The sequence below is a fragment of the Nannospalax galili genome, unplaced genomic scaffold (assembly GCF_000622305.1).
Source record: "Nannospalax galili isolate Female #2095 unplaced genomic scaffold, S.galili_v1.0 scaffold1353, whole genome shotgun sequence".
NCBI classification, from domain to species: domain Eukaryota; kingdom Metazoa; phylum Chordata; class Mammalia; order Rodentia; family Spalacidae; genus Nannospalax; species Nannospalax galili.
Window position 1 is genome coordinate 1067564 of NW_008333501.1, and position 18549 is coordinate 1086112.

Genomic DNA, 18549 nt, shown 5'->3' on the forward strand with positions numbered 1-18549 from the left:
GATGTTCACAGCTTAAGGGTGGCAGCTTGGGCAGTAGGCTGGTGTCATAAGAAGGCAAGGCCATTTTTGGGGATCATTTGTGTCCTGTGGGGTCCTCCCAGAAATGTGATGTCTAGCTTCCTAGCAGCAGACCTGTAGCTTAGGCTAGGCGCTTAGCTGTAGGAGGGGCAGCTGGGGCACAGCGAGGAACATTCTGATTATGTCCTAGGCAGATAAAAATAGGAGTGATGCAAGGAATTTTAATCGCTGCTCCATGTCTTTGGAGCCACGAAGGCTGCTCCTTGTGGGCCCAGGCAGAAGGCCAGCCCTGCCAGTGCCTGGGAGCCATCTCCCTCCTCTCTGCAGGACAGTTGGGCCAGCTGGGGAGGCTGAAGGGGCCATGGGGAAAGGGGTGACATGAGCCTCCTCCTACAACTTCCAGGCATGGCAGGAATCTTGGACTCTAGTTTTAGCAGGCTGTGGTTATGTCCTGGGTCCATAAGAATCAGGACTTGGGAGCAAGTGACAAGTTTGGCCTGAGTTGCTACAAGCGAGGAGGGTAATATAGTGACATTTGTCACTGTCCCAGCTTGCAATGCCTGCAGGACAGGCAGGAACAGTGGCCTGGCACTAAGGTCCATCCAGTAGACATTTGGCATATTTGTCCAGCACCTAACAGCCACATCCAGACTTGTGGCCCACAGGCTGCGTGCTCTGCTCCCCATCTAAGAGATGGCTTAAAGACTATGAGGGAGATTCTCAGGTCCTGTAAAAAATACTACACTGTTTTATCTAAGGGACATCAGAGTCTGAGGATTTGGGTGTCCCATGGGTTCTGGGACCAGTCCCTGTAGATCCTGAGGGACCACTGTTATCTGTTAAGTGTTAGGATTCTGACAAGGCTGGGCTTTCTGACTGAGGCCCTGTGTCTCCTTCCCCTTCCTGTGAGTGACCAGGGGCATTTTTTTCCACACACTCTCCTGCCTGCTGAGCACCTCACAGTCCCTCGTGCAGTCAGTTTCCTAAAGTGCACAGTAGTGGCACCATGTCCCCTGCATGAGCTCCCTTACTGTCTCGGTGTGATGTGCATGGCAGGACAGATGGGTCCGTCCTTGGCTCCTCTTATGGTGCATGTTCTGTGTGGCAGGACAGATGAATCCACTGCACTCTTTGTATCACTGTGTGCTGCTCCACTGTAGAGAACCAGCACAGCATCCTTTACTGGCCTTTGGGGGATGACTCTTAGCCCTAGATGTCATTGAACTTAGATGGGCTCTTAAGTGGAATTGCTTGGTACTAGGTGATTGTCAAGATGGACTGTAAGAATATTCACAAGCATGTATGAGAGGAGGGCATGTGGGAAGGATCAGAGAAGCTGGCATTAGGGCCCTGGCTTTGTAACAGATGTCAGCAGGCCTTTTGACCATACCTTCTCCTTGGCCCCTCTGATATCCAAGACCCCGTTTTACAGAGTAGGAAAATAGGAGCAGAGAAGTTTAGTGACACATTTGCTTCCATTCAGCTGCGAAGAGGGCCTGGGGTCCTATGCTGGGTCCACCTGGGCCCTGGAGCATGGATGGCCCTGTCCTGCCTCCCAGGAGGGACAGTAGAAATCAGCACTTGCTCTCAGTCAGGCTGGGCTGCTTCTTTGTAGAGGGCAGGGAAGAAAGAGTTAGCCAGGCATTTCTCGGGCCAGCTAGGACAAGCTTCTTGGAAGTGATGGTTCCAGGGTGGCCTGAGCTGTGCTCTCTCCTCCCGGAGTATCACCACCCGGTACAATCCTGGAATCTACGTGGTGCTGTGTTCCGTGGGCACCAAGAGTTTGCTTGGAAACTGCGTGTACCCACATCTGTTAGCTCTTAGAGAACAGAAAGATTGACACAGACCTGCTGGGGCCATGGGTGGGGGAGACTGAGTTCAGGAGTATGAAGCCCCAAAGACAAAGAGGAAAATCCCTAGCCTGTGCCAGCACTCCCGAAGGCCTCGCTTTGATGTGGTTTTCCGTCCCAGAGGCCTTTTAAGGCAGTGTGCCTGTGCTGCTGCTGGGCTCAGGGCTGAGCCAGCCACACACCAGTGCCCAGAGGAACTGCTCTTCCTGGGGCCCAGCAAGGGGCAGAAGCCAGGCTCTTGGGGGCCAGCAGAGGGACAGTGCTGCGACTTGGGAGGGAGGCACATGGAGGCCACATGTCCTAAGAGACTACTACCAAGCCAGGCCTCTGGTCTTAATCAGAACTCAAAGCAGGACTAAAGTCTACAGTTCTGGAGTCCAGAAGAGAGGGAACCTAGACCCTGGGTCCCCAAGGGCCAGAGTGATGGCTGAGTAAAGAATGATGAAGTGGACTGCAGTCCAAACCCCACACTCAGCCCTCTTATAAGGAGGTACAGTGGTGAGGGGCAGGCTCTGGCTCTGGTACTTAAGAACTGTGTGGAGTTGGAGCCAGCACTCGGGAGGCAGAGACAGGCAAATCTCCATGAAATCGAGGCCAGCTTGGTCTACATAGGGATTTCTAAGCCAGCTGTGGCTACAGGGAGACCTTGTCTCAAATAAAAGGAAATCCCCTGCCCCCAAAGAACTGTGTGGCATTAACAACTCACTTAACTGCTCTGTGCCTTGGTTTTCTCTTCTGTAAAGTGGGTATAATAATAACATACTTCACAGTGTTTGCCATGGGAAGGTTGCTGGTGCGTCTCAGCATCTCCTGACTTGTGCGGGTAGCTCTTTGATGTTGAGAGTTCAGGAAGCAGTAAGCAGTAACTACTGATCTGTCAGGCCCTGTCCCAGCACTGCCTCATGTCTGAGTACTTGCTCCTCAGAGCTACCCTGAGACCTTGTACTGTGAGTTCATCTATGGAGGGGAAACAAGGCACACAGGAAGTAGAACTGTTCCTCCCAGGTTCAGCTTGTGGGGCAAGCTTTGTTTGTACCCAGGCCTGCCCACTCTGTCCCCTCCCTTGCAGGCTTCATGGGGCTCATGGCAGCTGTCAGATCTGAATGTCCAGCTCCAGCAGCGCCTGCCTTCCTGCAGAAGGATGCTACAGGTCTGTGGTTGTGTGGACAGGCCACATGACCAGGTTGGAGACAGGACTAAGCCTACATTGCAGGGAGGGAGGAGCTGTGTTGTGCAGACTGGGGCTCTTGGCCTCTGCGCTGGAGCTGCTGACTAGGCCATTTCATGTACTTTTACATTAAGACAGGATCTCACTGTGTAACCCAGGCTGGCCTCAAACTCATTATTCTGTTGCCTATAGCTTTTGAGATGTGTGCCACTATACCTGGCTTCTGGTGGAACACTTTATTGTTTGCTGCACAGCTCTGGACCCCAGCAGTGGTCTGAAGTGTCCCTGGGCTACCTAGCCTCATTTAAACCTGGGGGTGATGGGAACTTCCTCTAGAGTTAAGGCAAGGATCCACCTGAGTGCCCACGTTCCAGGAGTACTTGGTAAACAGTGGGGAGGGCCCTGCGCCCTTCCTTTTGCAGTGGTGTTCCTGGAGCTCCCTGCTGTGTGCGCTCTAGACAAGCCCTCTGCCCCTGCTGCTGCCAGTGGCCTTGTTTCCTGTCCCACAGCCCTTGAGGACTGGAGCCCTGCAATAGGAATGTTCACACTTTCACCTTGATGTTTGAAAACCATTCATTCTTTGAGAGATGGACCAAGCAGGTCTGTTGTGATGGCCAGAGGAATTTATTTTGCTTATGAGAACATCATGCCTTCCATGCAGGGAGTGTCTAGTGTGTACCCTTCTGTTTCACTATAGTGTGTTTTTTTCTGGACTCATTTTATAGACAAGTATACAAGTCCAAATGCAAGGAGGGCCCAGGAATCAAGGCATGATCCTGGGTTGGCTTATCGTCTCATGTTGCCCTGGGTCTACTGACCTAAACTGTGGGACCCCTGGGCACCATGTACCATAGACCCTGGGCTGTGGCCTGACATACAAGATGGTTATGTGCCTTGGCTGGCCATGGTCCCAGGGAGCATTTACAGTGTATTACAAAGTAGGTGCTTTGTTGAGCTGAGGCCTCCAGAGGGAATGCTGGATCCACCCCTCATAGTGATGATGGTGAATGTCAGTAGAGGACTTCCCTGACTGCCCTGCGGGGTAACATGGGAACAGTGCCAGTAGAAAGTCACAGGGCCTCAAAGGCTCATCATGGCTGGTGGCCTTGCTCTGGTGTTGTCAGAGCAGCTGAGGCTGGTGCTGAGCTGGAGGATCTAGCATGAAAAGGCTATGTCCCCTAAATGCCTGTGGCTGCTCCCGTTAGGAAGTGTGCCTGCCAGCCTTTCAGAGCTGGGGAGATGGTAGTCGTCTCTGGCATGAAAGCCAGGCATTAATTGACTGCTGGGGTGTCCCTGCCATCTGATGATGCCACCTGCGTGTGTCCCTTTCTTGTTACCATCTCCAGCTTCCCTGTGAACTCTGGCTCTCTTACCACAAACAGCCAGGTTACAAGCCTGGGAAATGTTCAGTGATCATGATAATTGGCAGAGGAGGGGAGGGAAGAAAGTCACCAAGTTTTGAAGTAAATGGGACACCAGAACAGGGACAGCCATGTTTCAACCACCGTGAAGAAGAAGAATCTTGCATGGTCTGGCCAGCAGCCTGCAGACAGGGAGCTGTTTGTCTCTAAAACAAAAGTTGAGATGAGAAGCCACTCTACAGCCCTGACCAGAGGGTTACCTGCTGTGTGTAGTGAGTGTCCTTTCCCTGTGAGCCATCAAGGTGAGCCTGGCTGTTCTTTAATTTTGTGTGTGTGTGTGTGTGTGTGTGTGTGTGTGTGTGTGTGTGTGTGTGTGTGTGTGTGTGTGTGTGTGTAGTTAGATGGTTTGTGTTTTTGTTTTTGCCAAGGTAACGGTTTTATTTTCACAAAGGGATGTAGGCAGCAGTTGCTGTGTTTGGACTTTTCATTGCTTACCATTCCCTGGGATTGAGAGGTACTGCCAGAACATTGCTGTAGCATTACAAGAGAGAATGTGGCACAGCTCTCTCTCCCCAACCTCCCCTGTTCCCCAGAGAGGAGTATTTTCCAAAGTGGGTCAGATAGTAGGGCTTTAGTCTCCTGACATCTCAGACATATCCTACCATGTGGATCAACAAAACATCCCTTGCCAACATTGACAGACTCTGATGACAGTTTGACAAGTCTGCCAGAAGCCCCTGCAACATCGAATTCAGACACTGTCAACTCACTGGAGGATCCAGGCAAGACAAGTGCCAGGATCAGGCTAGTGGCCAGGGAGCTAGGGCATGCACAGGACATGGGGGCCTGAGCAAGGGGCAGGGCTTGCAGGTCCTGGGTGTTGGTGAAGGCATTGCATTTGGCATCGAGGGTAATAGGAACCTGCTAGAGAGCACAGAGTGCCCCACCTTGATTGGAGGAAGAATCGAGACTGAAGTCTCTCTTTGGGGCTTTTCTGGCTCTACAGCTATGGCAGGAAGGGTAAGGGATTCTTGTCTGTCATCCAAGTGGGAGAGGGGACTTGACCTCTAGGAGATATGGGTCCTGAGCAGTATTTCCCAGTGCGGTGTGCGCTCTCACATGTACTTGGTCTCATGTCTTCACTCCTACCTGTTCAGTCTAGCTAGGTGGGCTCTTGCTGGGCCCACTGTTGTATAACATCCTGCCCTGTCTTCCCCAGGAGCTCGTGGGTGACACTTCTAGAGAGGCGCTTGGTGAGGAGGACGAGGACGACTTCCAACTAGAAGGTATGCGAGTCTAGAGTGGCTCTGCCCTTGTCACAGAGGCCCACGGAGCCCAGAAGGGGGAGGCAGGACCCACTCACAGATGCCTTGGGATCCAAAGAATGTCAGGGGCTGCTTGAGGACTGTGGCCCCATCTAGCATTATAACTAGAGGCCCCCAGACTCTATCCAGGGTCCCAGATCCCAGGTTCACTTGAGCTATCTCCTAATGTACATGACACATGTAGAGATATGCAGTTTGAGGAGGTTCCTGGTCAGCCTCCCCAACATGGGAGGCAGACTGGGGACCCAAGTATCTAGCAAGGTTTGCTTCAGTATCAGCTGACACCAAACCAAGGGACAAGTGTCCTAGGGACAGGAAGTCGTAACCATGCTGCAGGCTGCTCTCAAGCTTGTTGGCTGTGGGTCTGCGCCTGGCACGAGGGCCTCAGTGTCTCTGAGTGTCATCGCCCTCTGGGATCCCCAGGCCTCCGCTGTCATCCTTGGCCCCATTGCTGGCATCTGGTGCCTAGAGATCTAGGAGCCAGGTGAGATCTGTAGGGTGTGGTACGGACCCAAGTGACCTCACTCCAGTTATACAGGCCTTACACCCTTTCCATCCATGGGTTCATTTCTCATTCATATGAGAATGTACAGGCAGGTTTCTTCTCCAGTTGTCTCTGCTGCATCTACCACTCACTCACTGTCCATTCAGCTCCACCCACCCACCCATCTCTGTCTACTTGGCCACCCGTCACTCACTTGTCATCATGTAGCCACTCCTTCATGAATCAATGGCATGCCCATCCGTCCTCCCGCTCACCCTCCCGTCCATCCATTGATCCATCCCATCTTTCATCTGCTCCCTGTTCATTCATCTACCTCCTCTGCTGCTACCCATTTATCTTCCCACCTGCCCTCATGTGTCACCAGCCACCTGTCACCCATCCTTCACCTCCTTTCTTTTAGTCATTTGTCCATCACCCATGCACTCATCCCTTGTCTATCTGCTCAGCTCCCCATCTCCACCTGTCTTTCTGTCTTTTGCTTATGGGATCCTTCATTAGATCCCAAACCCTTGGAATTTCTGTGTGGGGCTCAGTCTAAACTGGTGTAATTGACTTCACATGAGATGTCTTCCTGTAGACCGGCATGACGTGGGCTGTGGCCCTGCTCCTTCAGTTCAGAGTCACTTGCTGAGCATTCTGGGCAGCTCCCACTCTGGGCCTGCTTTCACTCTGTGATGAGTGGTGAAGAAGAGTTGAATTCTCTGGGCATTCAGAAGATGTGGGTTTCTTGTGGGGAGGACCAACTTCCCTGGGGACAGCACTTACAGGTGCTTTGGGTAGGGGCTGGGATAGGTACAAGGGCCCGAGGACTTGCTCCTGATAGGGAAACAGTTGGTAACACTTGCTCTGATCAGCCATAGTATTCAGACATAGTGGGAAGGGGGACAGGATTGGGTGCCACCAGCCTGGCCCAGTTTCCCAGTGAAGGTGTAGGCTAGGTTGCTGGTCAGGTTCTCAGCCCCACTCTTTAAATCAAAGCTCACACAAGAACAGATTTCTGGGAGCTGGGGACTGTGTGATTGTGAGTCTTTAGGCAGCCCTGTTTCCCTGCAACCCCACATGTGAATTAGCATATGAACAGAGGCCTCCAGAGACAATAATCTTGGTCAGAGAGGGCATGGAGAACAGAAATAGTGGGTGGCAGCATTATTTAAAATGAATGTTGTACCTTTTCCAAGAAGAATGTAGTTGTGTGTTCCTTATGAGATTGAAAACTAGTGAGAAAATTTAAAAGTGAAAACAGTAGCAATGATGGGGACACACAAGTGTGGGTCATAGATGCCTTCCTGTTCATTTGTTCCTTGAGAGTCTTAGAGGGCCCCTGGGCCCAGTGCCCACCTGGTGTTCTCCTGCCACACTTGGTGCAATGGCCTAATCCTGCCCACACCAGGTCAGGGATTGAGCATTGCAGAATGGGCATGGCAGGTGCCTCTGAGACCTGACCACACGGCCATCCACTTGCTGAACCTGGGGCTGTGGCATACTTCTGTGCTTTTGGCCTGGTGGGGGGGAGAGAGAGGAGAGAGAGAGAGAGAGAGAGAGAGAGAGAGAGAGAGAGAGAAAGGAAAGAGAAAACAAAGAAGAGAGAGGGGAGGGGAGGGGAGGAGAGGAGAGGAGAGGAGAGGAGAGGAGAGGAGAGGAGAGGAGAGAAGAGAAGAGAAGAGAAGAGAAACATGCCAGGTCCTGAATGTCGCCTTTGTCTTCCTGTTGGCCAAGTTCATTGCCTCTTGGCGGCTGGAGAGCTGTTTAAGGGAGAAAAAGGGCCATGTGAGGCGTGAAGATGAAAAGGAGTCTCTGGTCGTCCCAGGAGAAGAGGGCTTTGGCTTCTGGGTTGTTCTGTAAAGCCGCCCCTAATCCTGAGTCTTAGCTGCCTTAACTGGCCAGCTGGGAGTGCAGCGGGAGATTAAGGCCTGCTCGGTGTGCAGGGCTGCGAGCTCCTTTTGAACTTGGGGAAGAACAGAGTAAACATCAGAGGTTCCAAGCCGGCTGGGCATGTATGGCAGGGTGGGGAGGAGGAGAGGGACCCTCATTCTGGGGATCCAGGGCCAGGAGGGGCAGCCCTTCATTCACTTCCAATCCCATGTGGCTCTTGGACTTATGCCCTGAGTGCTATGCCATCCTGCTGGGCATTGCTGCATCCAAGGGTATCCTGCCCATGGTGGGCTCGCTCTGACTCAGTCATATCCTTGGGGTCCCCTTGCAGCCTTCTTCTGAGGCTGTCTCTGCCCCACCCAGTGTCCTGGTGTACTTCCTTCTGAAGTATCTACTGACCCCCAGTGCACACTTGGCATCTTCTGTAGAAAGTCAGTTCTTCAGAATCTATTAGCCTGTTGGTCCTGTTCCACCTAGTAAAGCTACTGACATGGAGCCCACAGGAGCTTGGTGTCTGTAAAAGGACACAGAGGAGCCTGGGTGATAGGAGTCAGCCTGGAGGGCATCTGGTCTACGATGCCAAGTAGAGACCTCTGCTGGCCATCCAGGTAGAGTTGCCTGACTGATGGGGGCTGGGGGTCAGGACTTTTCAAGAAGTGACCACAGGGAGTTCTGTTCAGCCCTACAGCGTAGATAACGTCCACCAGACTGGCTGGCATTGCCTGAAGTCTGGGGCGGGGGGGGGGGGGCCCTGCAGGGAACAGAAGACAACCACCCTGGCTCCTCTGCCTGCTCCTCAAGCCACCCCATGGCCCCCAGCATCCTGAAGCTGCTCCCACTGAGTGAACTTCACCTGGTTGATTTCCCATCTGTTCTCCATGAAAGCGCAGCATGGACTGAGGAGATTCTGCCTTGGCCATCCCAGGGAGGTTTAGCTGGCTCTCAGTGAAAGCTGGTCCCTTCTATGGGCTTTCACATTGGCGGGGGGGGGGGGGGGGGGGGGGGGCCATACAGTATATGTGTGTTACTTAAAAAATAATTTAATTGAATTTTTGTGAATTTCATAGAAATATTTTGATGACATTTATGCCCTTCCCCTCATGGGCTTTCACATTGGGGGGGGGGGGGGGGGGACTGGCAGAGGGGAAGTACACAGAGTGTTCTGCCCTCAGCAGGCTCATTCTTCTCTCTCCTCCCCCAGGGTTCCTGCCCACACTCCCGATGTCCCCTCAGTTCATTCAGGCCTCTGAGCATGGAGACGAGATTGTGCCCATTTGTGGGCAGCTTCTTCCCTTCTCTGTTTCTTCCTTGTCTGGTTCCTCGATTCCTCTGTCAATGTCCCTAAAGTGGAATCAGCGTCAGGACGTGGGCCCATGTGAAAGGGGAGCACACACACTCTCAGAGAATCCAGAGAGTGCTTGGGCACTCCGCTGGGCAGAGTGGCAGTGCTTCTCTGAAAAGCAGGGACTCACAGTGATGCATTCCCAAAGAAACAGCCAAATGTGCTTGAATTTGAGGCTCCTGAAGTTGAAAACTCCTAGGGTAGGATTGTCTCAAAAGGCCTGGCTGGACCTAGGAGCTCAGACAGCAACACCAGCACCCACACATGTACACACACGTACACGAGTGCACATACATACGCATGCGTGTACATGGATACACACATGCATGTATGATCATGTGCATGCACATGTACACTCTCTCTCTCCCTCCTCTGTCTCTCTGCTGTTCTGTGAACCTGGTAGTCTACAGGGCTGCTGCCCTGGAAGTCTGAGATGGAAGTTTCCTGGGGAGCAACAGGGACATCCCCATGAAAGGGTAGGTAGCTCCATTCCCTGACTTCTCTTTCTTAGTTCCTAGACTATTCTGTTGGGGTGGTGGGAGGTCAATAAGAATACACACTTTATTTTTGTGATACGGGGTCTTGGTACGGTAGGCCATGGGGGCCAATCCTCCTTCCTTAGCTTCCTAGGTATTGGCCTGGCAGACATGTGCTACCATGCCCAGTTTTCAGTTTTGCTTTTTAAAGCTTCATTCCAATGTGACATGCAAATGGTGACACTCCCACATGGTGTTAGTAAGGACCTAATGAGATGATGTGTGTAGCTGCCAGCTTGACTGGCAGGGCCAGGATGGCACATGTGTGCATCTCTAGAGCCTCCTCCCTGAGGCCCATGCAGATTATGCACGAAACCATTTGGCCTGGAATGCACACATGATCTCTTTCTCCTCGTGGCTAAAGATTTACCCTCCTAATTATTTTTGACATAGGCTAATATTAAAATCCATCTGCATTCCCTCTGACAGCTGCTGCCGGAGGCTTTGAGGTACAGAAACATCCTGGCAAGTCACCCCAGACTATAATATTTGCCACAGATTATCTGTGCATGGACAATTGCAGGAGGACCAGTCATGTTAGGGCAGGTGCCCAAACTCCAGCGTGGAAGCCCCAGCTTGTGCTCAGCTTTCCATGTGTCTGCTGAGAACTTGCTGGGTACCTGGGCAGAGAGATGCATGCCACACTCTTAATGGGGGGGCATATTTCTGGTCTTTTCTTACTGTGGCTGGGTCTTTACTACCTTGGCCATAGCCTGATTGCCAGTTTGTCTCTTATTCAAATTTGATATCAGCCAGGCTCTTCTGGATTGTGTTAAGCTAAGCTAGCATTGACTGCTGTCACCGGGTTTGGATTTCAGCCCATGTTTCAGCTTACCTCCTTCCACACCAGCCCCTGTGTCACCCAAGCCAGGACTGACAGAATGTCTGTCTGTTCCAGCCTGCCTTTGTCTGACTGTAAAACACATGTAGGGCACATATCTGTGAAAATACTGTTCTGTACAGGGGCAGTGGCCAGCAGGGCCCAGTGCCCAGGAGGTATGTGTACTGTCTGCACAGTACAGAGGCTGCTTGGAGGCCATCAGAGGGCACTGGATGGAATTGTATAGCATGTAGTGCCAGACTGAATGGAGGCAGACCATGCCCTTCCAGCTGAGATGTATTTGTACCAATTAAAAGAAGGCATGCCTCCTTCCACACCTGTCTGTCAGCTGTTGAGAAATATCAGAAGCACTATGTACATCTCTGGTGTCTTTTGTGTGAATGGCTCTCCCAAACTGGGCAGTGCACAGCCTGTTTCTCAGAGCCTGTCTCCCGGTGACCCCAAGAGACCCTCTACAGGGTAAGAGCCTCAGGTGTGCATGGCCCGAGCAGCTCAGGAGGGCGCTGTTGCACTAGGAGGGTCATCTTGGTCTCCCATCCCTCTCCTCTGCCTACTGTTTGGGTGGCACCAGCTGTCAGCAGCTCAGGCTGGGTGGGCTGTGCCAGGCAGCTCCCTGGGTCACTGCTGTTTGCCAGGGAAAACAGTCCCCAGAAAGTGATGGGAGCTCACCCAACATGTGGTCTCAAGGGAGCCTTGGTACTTCCCATTGGCCTGTGGGGGCAGGACTGGAGGGTGCAGACCCTAATCACAGCTGCCACCTTGCCCTGTTTCCCAAGTCTCTTCCCTCTTTCTCCTCCTTCCTTTTTCTTTTTAAACTGGGGGAGGGGAGAGGGAAGAGGCTGTCTTTGATCTCGGTGGAGGAAAGAAGTCTGTTCTGTTCAGGCTTTTGGCTAACACAACAAACAGTGTTTAAAATTTAACTTTGCTTAATTAATTAGTAATTCTGTTTAATGCTGTCTGATCTCCCTCCAAAAGGTATTTTGAAGCTTGAGAAGGGAACTTCAAAGGGAGCCGGGTGAAGATGGTCAAGTAATGCATTTAATCTGGCAGTTGCTGGGGGTGGAGAGCAGCCAGGCACAGCTCATGCAGAGAGAAACCATCATTTTCTAAACTCAGCCAGCTTTGTGGCTGTGGCCTCAGTGTGAGGAGAGACAGGAAGCAGCTTCCAAAGAGAAGGATCTCCACAAACAGCCCCCAGGCTCATTTGGGCTGAAAAGCAATTTTTAAAAAGTAGAATTGATATTGTTCTTCTGTGGCCACTGTAAATGGTTGAGCAGGTTGTACACTGCACAAGGACATCCAGTCAGCTGAACAGTAAGACAACAGTGACTTCCAGTCTGGCCGGGCCTTGCTCATCAAGCATGTACCCTGGTAGGGGCAAAGGGCTGCATTCATTTAAAGCAGCAATCCTCAAAAGTTCTGGAAAGGACCAAGCAGTGCCTATCTTAGGCTGTTTAGGTCATGAGTTCTCTTGTGATAACTGGACTCAGTTCTCCTGTGTAGAGTAGAAGCAACCAGACACTGTGAATGTCTTTTGTCCCATTAAACTTTATTTACAAAGCCAGGCCACAGGCTGGCTCTCTGGGTACATTTGCCACCTTGCTGCATGCCACCCAGTGGTGCTTCTTGGGCAGGGGAAGGCATTCCTTCCCTACTTCCTCATCTCCCTTTTCCCTGCTTTCTTTTCTCCTGTCATATTAGTGGTGTGCCCTGCAGTGGCTCTGTCTTACAGTGGAGCATGCTTGGAGTACTTTGGAAAGATCGTCTCAGGCAAACAGCAGAGTCGAGCAGGAACAAGAGAGAGGACTCAGGTTCCAGTGTTCTTCTTGGCAGCATAGTGCCCTTCTTGTCTCTGGGTTGTGTGACTTGGGTGGCCTGTAGTGAGCATTATCTGCCTGGCCCTGCCCGTTCTGTAGGTGCCAGTGGCCATAGCCAGGTGGAAACAGTCTGCTCTGCTTGGCTGTCTGAGCATGCTGTTGTTTGCTTTGCTTTGATTTCAGGGGGCTCATCTGTGAATCACAGGCCAGGTATCAATGTTCTACCCTTGCCTCTGATCCTAGGTCTATGTGGCTTTCTGTGTGTTCTCTGCCACCTCTTCTGAGATTGGTCAGGGCGCTGTAGAGGTGAAAGGACTTCTTTGGTTGGGCAGAGGGTGCCAGTGAGTCTTAACCCTGCCCATGACTCTAGGGAGGCCTGTTGCCCATTTCTGCCTGCCCATGTTTGCTGATCTGGCCACCCTGGGGTGCGGTGGGGGAGTCCTGGAGGTGTGTTGGGCTAGGATAGCATGGGAGACCCACTGCCCCCCACCCAAGTGAAGAGAAAGGAAGGGGTGGGAGAGGACCTAAAGGAAGACATGCTTTCTAGCATGCCAGCAAGGACGCTCCAGTGGAGAGAATGGAACAGTGGTGTCTTGTCTATGGGTTTATCAAGTGGAACATGAAAGGCATGTTGAACCTGGAGGTGCTTGTCTGATAACTTCCCTTTGAACTTGAAGTCAGGTTTCGATAAGCCTGACCAGCTTGCATCAGCGGGACCTCTACAGAGCCAGGCAGTGGCTTTGAAGATGGAACTGGGTTTTGTTTTCCTTTCTGCTTCTTCCTCTGGGAGGGAGGAGGAGAGGATGCTGCAGGCTGTGTTGCCTCTATAGTTCCTTGGGAGGGGCAGTTTTGGTGCAAGGGGCATTGTTCAGACCTGGGTCACTAGCAGGGACCATGGCTCAGCATGTACTGAGCATTTGCTATGTGCCTGCCCTGGTGTTTTCCCAGTAGTTTCCTTGTAGTCCTCTCTTGAGGGCTTGCCTATCTTCATGCTGTCTGCTGGGAACCAACAGCTCAGAGAGGGAGACACTACCACGTTCCCACTTTACAGACTTCCTGAAGACTGGGATCCAAGCACATCAAATGTCTCTTGTCCAAGGCTGCCTGGGTCAGAAAAGTAGGAATCCAAAATGACCCTATCAATCATGATGCTCCTGTGCTCCTGTGTAGTCCAGCTGTGCCTGCCAGTGATGCTGGTAGCAAGCAGAGCCAAGGACCTCAGCTAGTGCTGGAGATGAGGAGCAGAGTGCCCTGGCTCAAGGAGTGGCAGGAGGGCCCGTTACCCTGTGGCCTGGAGGACATGGCCACATCATGGGCCCTGTTTGGACATGTGCTGGCAGTTGTAGTCCAGTGGCACCAGATGCATTAAGTAGTCTGTGCTTGACTGTCCTTGAGTCCTTAGCCAATCACCACCCTGATCTTCCTGGGTTTGGGGTCCCCTACTGGGGTGTCTGGCCAGTAGGATCAGGGCAGGATTGTTACAGGTAGAATCTGAAGTAGTAGGGGCCAGGGGCCTGCAGCCTTCTGAGGAGGTGGTTGGTCTAGTGCTGTGCTTTGTTGGACTTACTCTGTGTAATAGACCACTCCATGGCTAGCACTCCCAGTGGCACTAGGGAGCTGGTGCCTCAGTGGTCCCTAAGGGCTGGAGACTCGTATGCGTGTTGGCTATGCTAATGCAGGAAGAGAGGAGGAAGGGTCTCCTGGGTCCAGTCAGGAGGGGAGCCACTGCTCTGGGCCAGTTTGTAGCCACCGTAGCCTCTGGGAACCAGGAGCATTCTTATACCTCGGTTTTCCCATCTGGAAAATGGAGCTGATAACAGTAACTGCCTCACAAGGTCACAGTGAAGACAGAAACTATGAACAGCCAGTGCTGAGCATGGTAGAGCCTAGTGCTGTGTGAGCCTGGTGCTCTTGCTGTGCTCAGTGGAGCCAAGGTTCCAGGACACAACAAGACTGCTGTACATAGCTGCCAGGACGAGAGCTTTGACCTAGGGAACAGGGGCAAAGCAGGGTGGCTGTACCCCTCCTCCACCCCTGGAGTCTCCCAATGCCCTCCTCATTGGCTGTTCTTGGCTGCTCACTACAAAGCTGGCGGGGATATGAATGGAGTGTGACAGGGCAGAGGCAGAGCCCCCATCCAGTCTCCTTGCCTGTGCCTAATTTTTCCAGGGTCTTGACATCCCAGGAAAGTCCAGCTGGCACTTTGAGTCTGTCTGAGGCTTCTCAGCTGCCCTCATAGCGCTTCAGGCAGCCTGATCACCCTCAGATTAGGAGCCACACTCGATTTGTTTTCCTACCAAATAGGACAGCAAAGTCACTGCCCTGGAATAGCAAAGGATTCTGAGGAAGGGAAAGCTGGGAACATTTTTTAGAAAAGCAAATTGGAGCCCCACTATATCACCCAGAGACAAAGCAAAAGGGGCCAAAGGACTCCCAAGGAACACTCTATGTCATGGTGGAGCCTGTGACTTGGGTCCTGGGTCTAGGATGATGATACTACCAAGACTGTCCTCCTGGCACCTCCTGGACACAGGAAATGGTGCCGATAGGTCACAGATTTCACATCCCTCTGCTCCTGGATGGCAGGCCCATAGAGTATCATGCCCTTTGACTGAGGGGAGGACCTCAGATGAGCAGAGGCCAAGGACAAAGGTGAATTCACTCCCTGAAGAGGCCATTGTGTGATGCACAGCATTGTTCAATCAGTTGTCTTTGTGGGTATGTGCTTTCACACATGCACATGTCCTTAAGCTGCCTGAGCTCAGTTTCCGTCCCTCCGCTCTATCCACTAACAGACTCTGTGCTCAGGATCTTTGAGGAGACTACAAGTCAGTGGAAAGACACAGAGACTATAGAAGACTGTGGTCCAGCCAGGCATGGTGGTGCATGCCTTTAATCCCAGCACTTGGGAGACAGAGGCAGGCAGATCTTTGTGAGTTTGAGGCCAGCCTGATCTACATAGTGAGTTCCAGGCCAACTGGGGCTACAGGGAGACTCTGTTTCAAAAAGACCAAAAAAATAAAATGAAAATAAGACTGTGGTTCCTGTTCTCCCTCTAGGGGGTATCATTTTCCCTTGCCCCCAGTACACCTCTCTATGACCAGCCCTGCTAAGTGTCTGGTTGTTTCTACAGGGTGTTGAATCGCAGACTGCTTATCTAGGCTGCAAATTTGGGGCAGAGTGGGAGTCTGAGAGGCCACAAGGAAACTTGAGTGACTGGTGTGGCCATACCACAAAGGGTTTTCCTGAGGTAGCCTGGGGTATCACCAGGGCTAGAGAGCCAAAAACTGTGAAGCCCATCCAATAGACAGAGGAGGAGGGGCCAGCACTCTGTAAGGGTGTCAGTCATAGCTGACCGAAGGATACAGTATGGCCACCCACCCTGGACTCTTACTTTCTCCTGTACCTCTCCACAGTGGCCCTACCACCTGAGAAGACTGATGGCTTGGGCAGTGGAGATGAGAAGAGGGTGGAGGAAGTGAGTGTATCTGGCCCAGGTGCTAAGAAGCAGCTGAAGTTTGAAGTAAGTTTCCTTTTGAGGACCGTGACTTCATGGTGGTGATCTGCAAGGGGGAAACTGAGGCATATCTAAGTGGGAGGGCCTCTTACCTCTTGTATGGACAGATATTTCTGTGGGAGATCTCTCCTACTGCTTCCAGGGTACCACACCTAGCACAAGGCCCCTTCAGCTCGGCCCTGGTCTCTCCACATGGGTGGTAGCCAGTGCATACAGCTAGGACTCCAGGACAGGGCTTGTGTACATGCAGGGAGACAGGACTCTGGCCCTCATGCCTGTTATCTTCAAAGACCTTGATTTCTCAAACCCTCCCTTCTAGCTCTGTGACCTGGGACACAATGTATGTTTCTGGTAGGGTGGAAGAAGCCGAGGCAGAAGGTCCTGGGCAGGGCTCCAATTTCATCTGGTCCTCAGTTTCCAAACCATGTGGTTGATACGAGGGGTGGGTGCTCCCAGAGCACACAGCCTGTCTTCCTGCCTTTACTCAGTCCCAACAGGGGGGCTAGGGCAGAGGTGGGGGTATGAGCTCCTTCCGGGCACCAAGCACAGGTCTGAGAGGCAGACCCAGTGGCTGTGGAACTCACTGGCACCTCCTGCTCTTTCTGCTCCCCTCCCTTTGCCTTCCTTCCTCAGGTCACAGGGCACAACGCTACACTTGGCAGAGCAGCTATGACTTCAGGCCATGTCCCTTCATACTTCAGGCTCCCCTGGGCTGTGGGGATAGCGGGTGTCTTCTGGGGGCTCTGGAGGGGGGCTCTGGAAGCATTTGGAAGCCCCAACCTAGAGTGCTCAAAAGAGTGCCCTGCCTGCCACCGTTGAGGCTTCCTCTCCCCTCCCCAGTGCTGACAAGGCCCTGCAGCTTGGTAGACCAGTGAACTGGCTGTGGTTCCTGCCTTGCAGAACAAGCAGTGTGGTCAGGGGACAGACAAGTGACAGAGCTTCCAAGTACTGTGTGTACAATGCATATGTGCAGGCATGTGAATAGGCACATGTATTTGTAGGCCCACCCACCTGACACTTGCCAAGTGTTCATTCTGCCCCTGAAGTATTTGCTATAGTATAACACATGGCCTTGCCCTTGGGACCAGGACCTGCCCCCCTCCAGCCAATAGGTGACCACCTGTCTGTCTGTCCAGGAACTTCAGTGTGATGTGTCTGTGGAGGAGGACAGCCGGCAGGAGTGGACTTTCACCCTGTATGACTTCGACAACAATGGCAAAGTCACCCGTGAGGTGAGCGTGCTGACTCGGCCTCCTGCCACCTGCCAGCCCTGAGGCTCATGACCTGGTTAGCATGCCTCTGCTGCCCCTTCCACCTCCTTGGCAGACAAGGGTGGGGGAGCAAGGCTGCTGGGAGCATCCTGCAAGTTCTCAGTGAGTGGGAAAATGGGACAGAGAGCAAAGGGCAGCCACACAACCTGCACTTACCCTGGGTCAGGGGGTTCCTATGCCAGGAAGGACAGAAAGCAGTGTAGAGCCCAAGGCCTCCGTGGAGAAGGACCCCCAGACCCCAACAATCTTGTCCTACTTCCTTCTCCCTGCAGTCCCTAAGCTCTAGCACCCACCCTTAACCATTTCAGTGAGCCCCCAGGATCACACAATGCCTCCTGCATTGAAACAGCGTGGAGCATCCATCTAAAGAGCCACTCTCAGCCCCTCGCCCCGATTCAGAGCCTTCTTGCCACAACTACTACCAAGTTCCTCTCACTCTCTCCATGCCTGTCTCTGCAAATTGTGTACCAACTTCTTACCAGGCTGAGGACTCAGCAGGGAGGACACAGTCACAGTTCTCTCATGGCCTGATAAGAGAGGCTGGAAACACCAGTGGGACAGTCATGAGCTTTGATGTGCTCAGTTAAAGAAAGTGAGTGGTGGGGCAGAGAGCAGCTTCTTGGAAGAGCAGTCCAGTGCTAAGCTGGGTCAGCCATGGAACATGCTGGCCTGGGAAGGCATCTGTCCAACTTATCACCGCAGCACAAGGGTGGTTAAGGAACTAAAAGAGACCATTCTGTGGCCCCTTCACAGGAGGGACACAGTGGGCCTTTGAGGCCCTGAAAGCTACCGACGTTTCACTCCAGGTATCAGAAGATGCCAAGGCAGGCTCAGGCTTGGCATCCTTCCCTCTGTCTCCAGAAGAGGCCTGTGTGGGCTCAGACTGGGCATCCTTCCCTCTGTCTCCAGAAGAGGCCTATGTGGGCTCAGACTGGGCATCCTTCCCTATTTCCTGTTTCCTTCTCTCCCTGTCACTCGCTGACACCTCTGCCTCCTCACGAGACCTGTATTGTGAGGTGAGGCTATTTCGAATTGTGCTTTGCACCTGTATAGATTGGTGCACTCAGATTGGTGGGCCCTGTGGCCCAGTGAATGGTCCCAGAGGGAGACCTGAGTTATAAAGCCT

At 52.5% G+C, this 18549-nt stretch overlaps 1 protein-coding gene across 1 annotated transcript in view; it reads left to right on the plus strand.

The window, feature by feature from the left end:
- The window catches only part of Nkd1 (NKD inhibitor of WNT signaling pathway 1), a 71341-nt gene that overhangs the window by 46777 nt on the left and 6015 nt on the right, over positions 1-18549 (plus strand). Inside the window, exons 4-6 of the mRNA XM_008828308.1 lie at positions 5617-5683; positions 16052-16158; positions 17289-17384. Of these exons, the coding sequence (XP_008826530.1) occupies positions 5617-5683; positions 16052-16158; positions 17289-17384 (270 nt within the window). The remainder of the gene's footprint in view (positions 1-5616; positions 5684-16051; positions 16159-17288; positions 17385-18549) is intronic.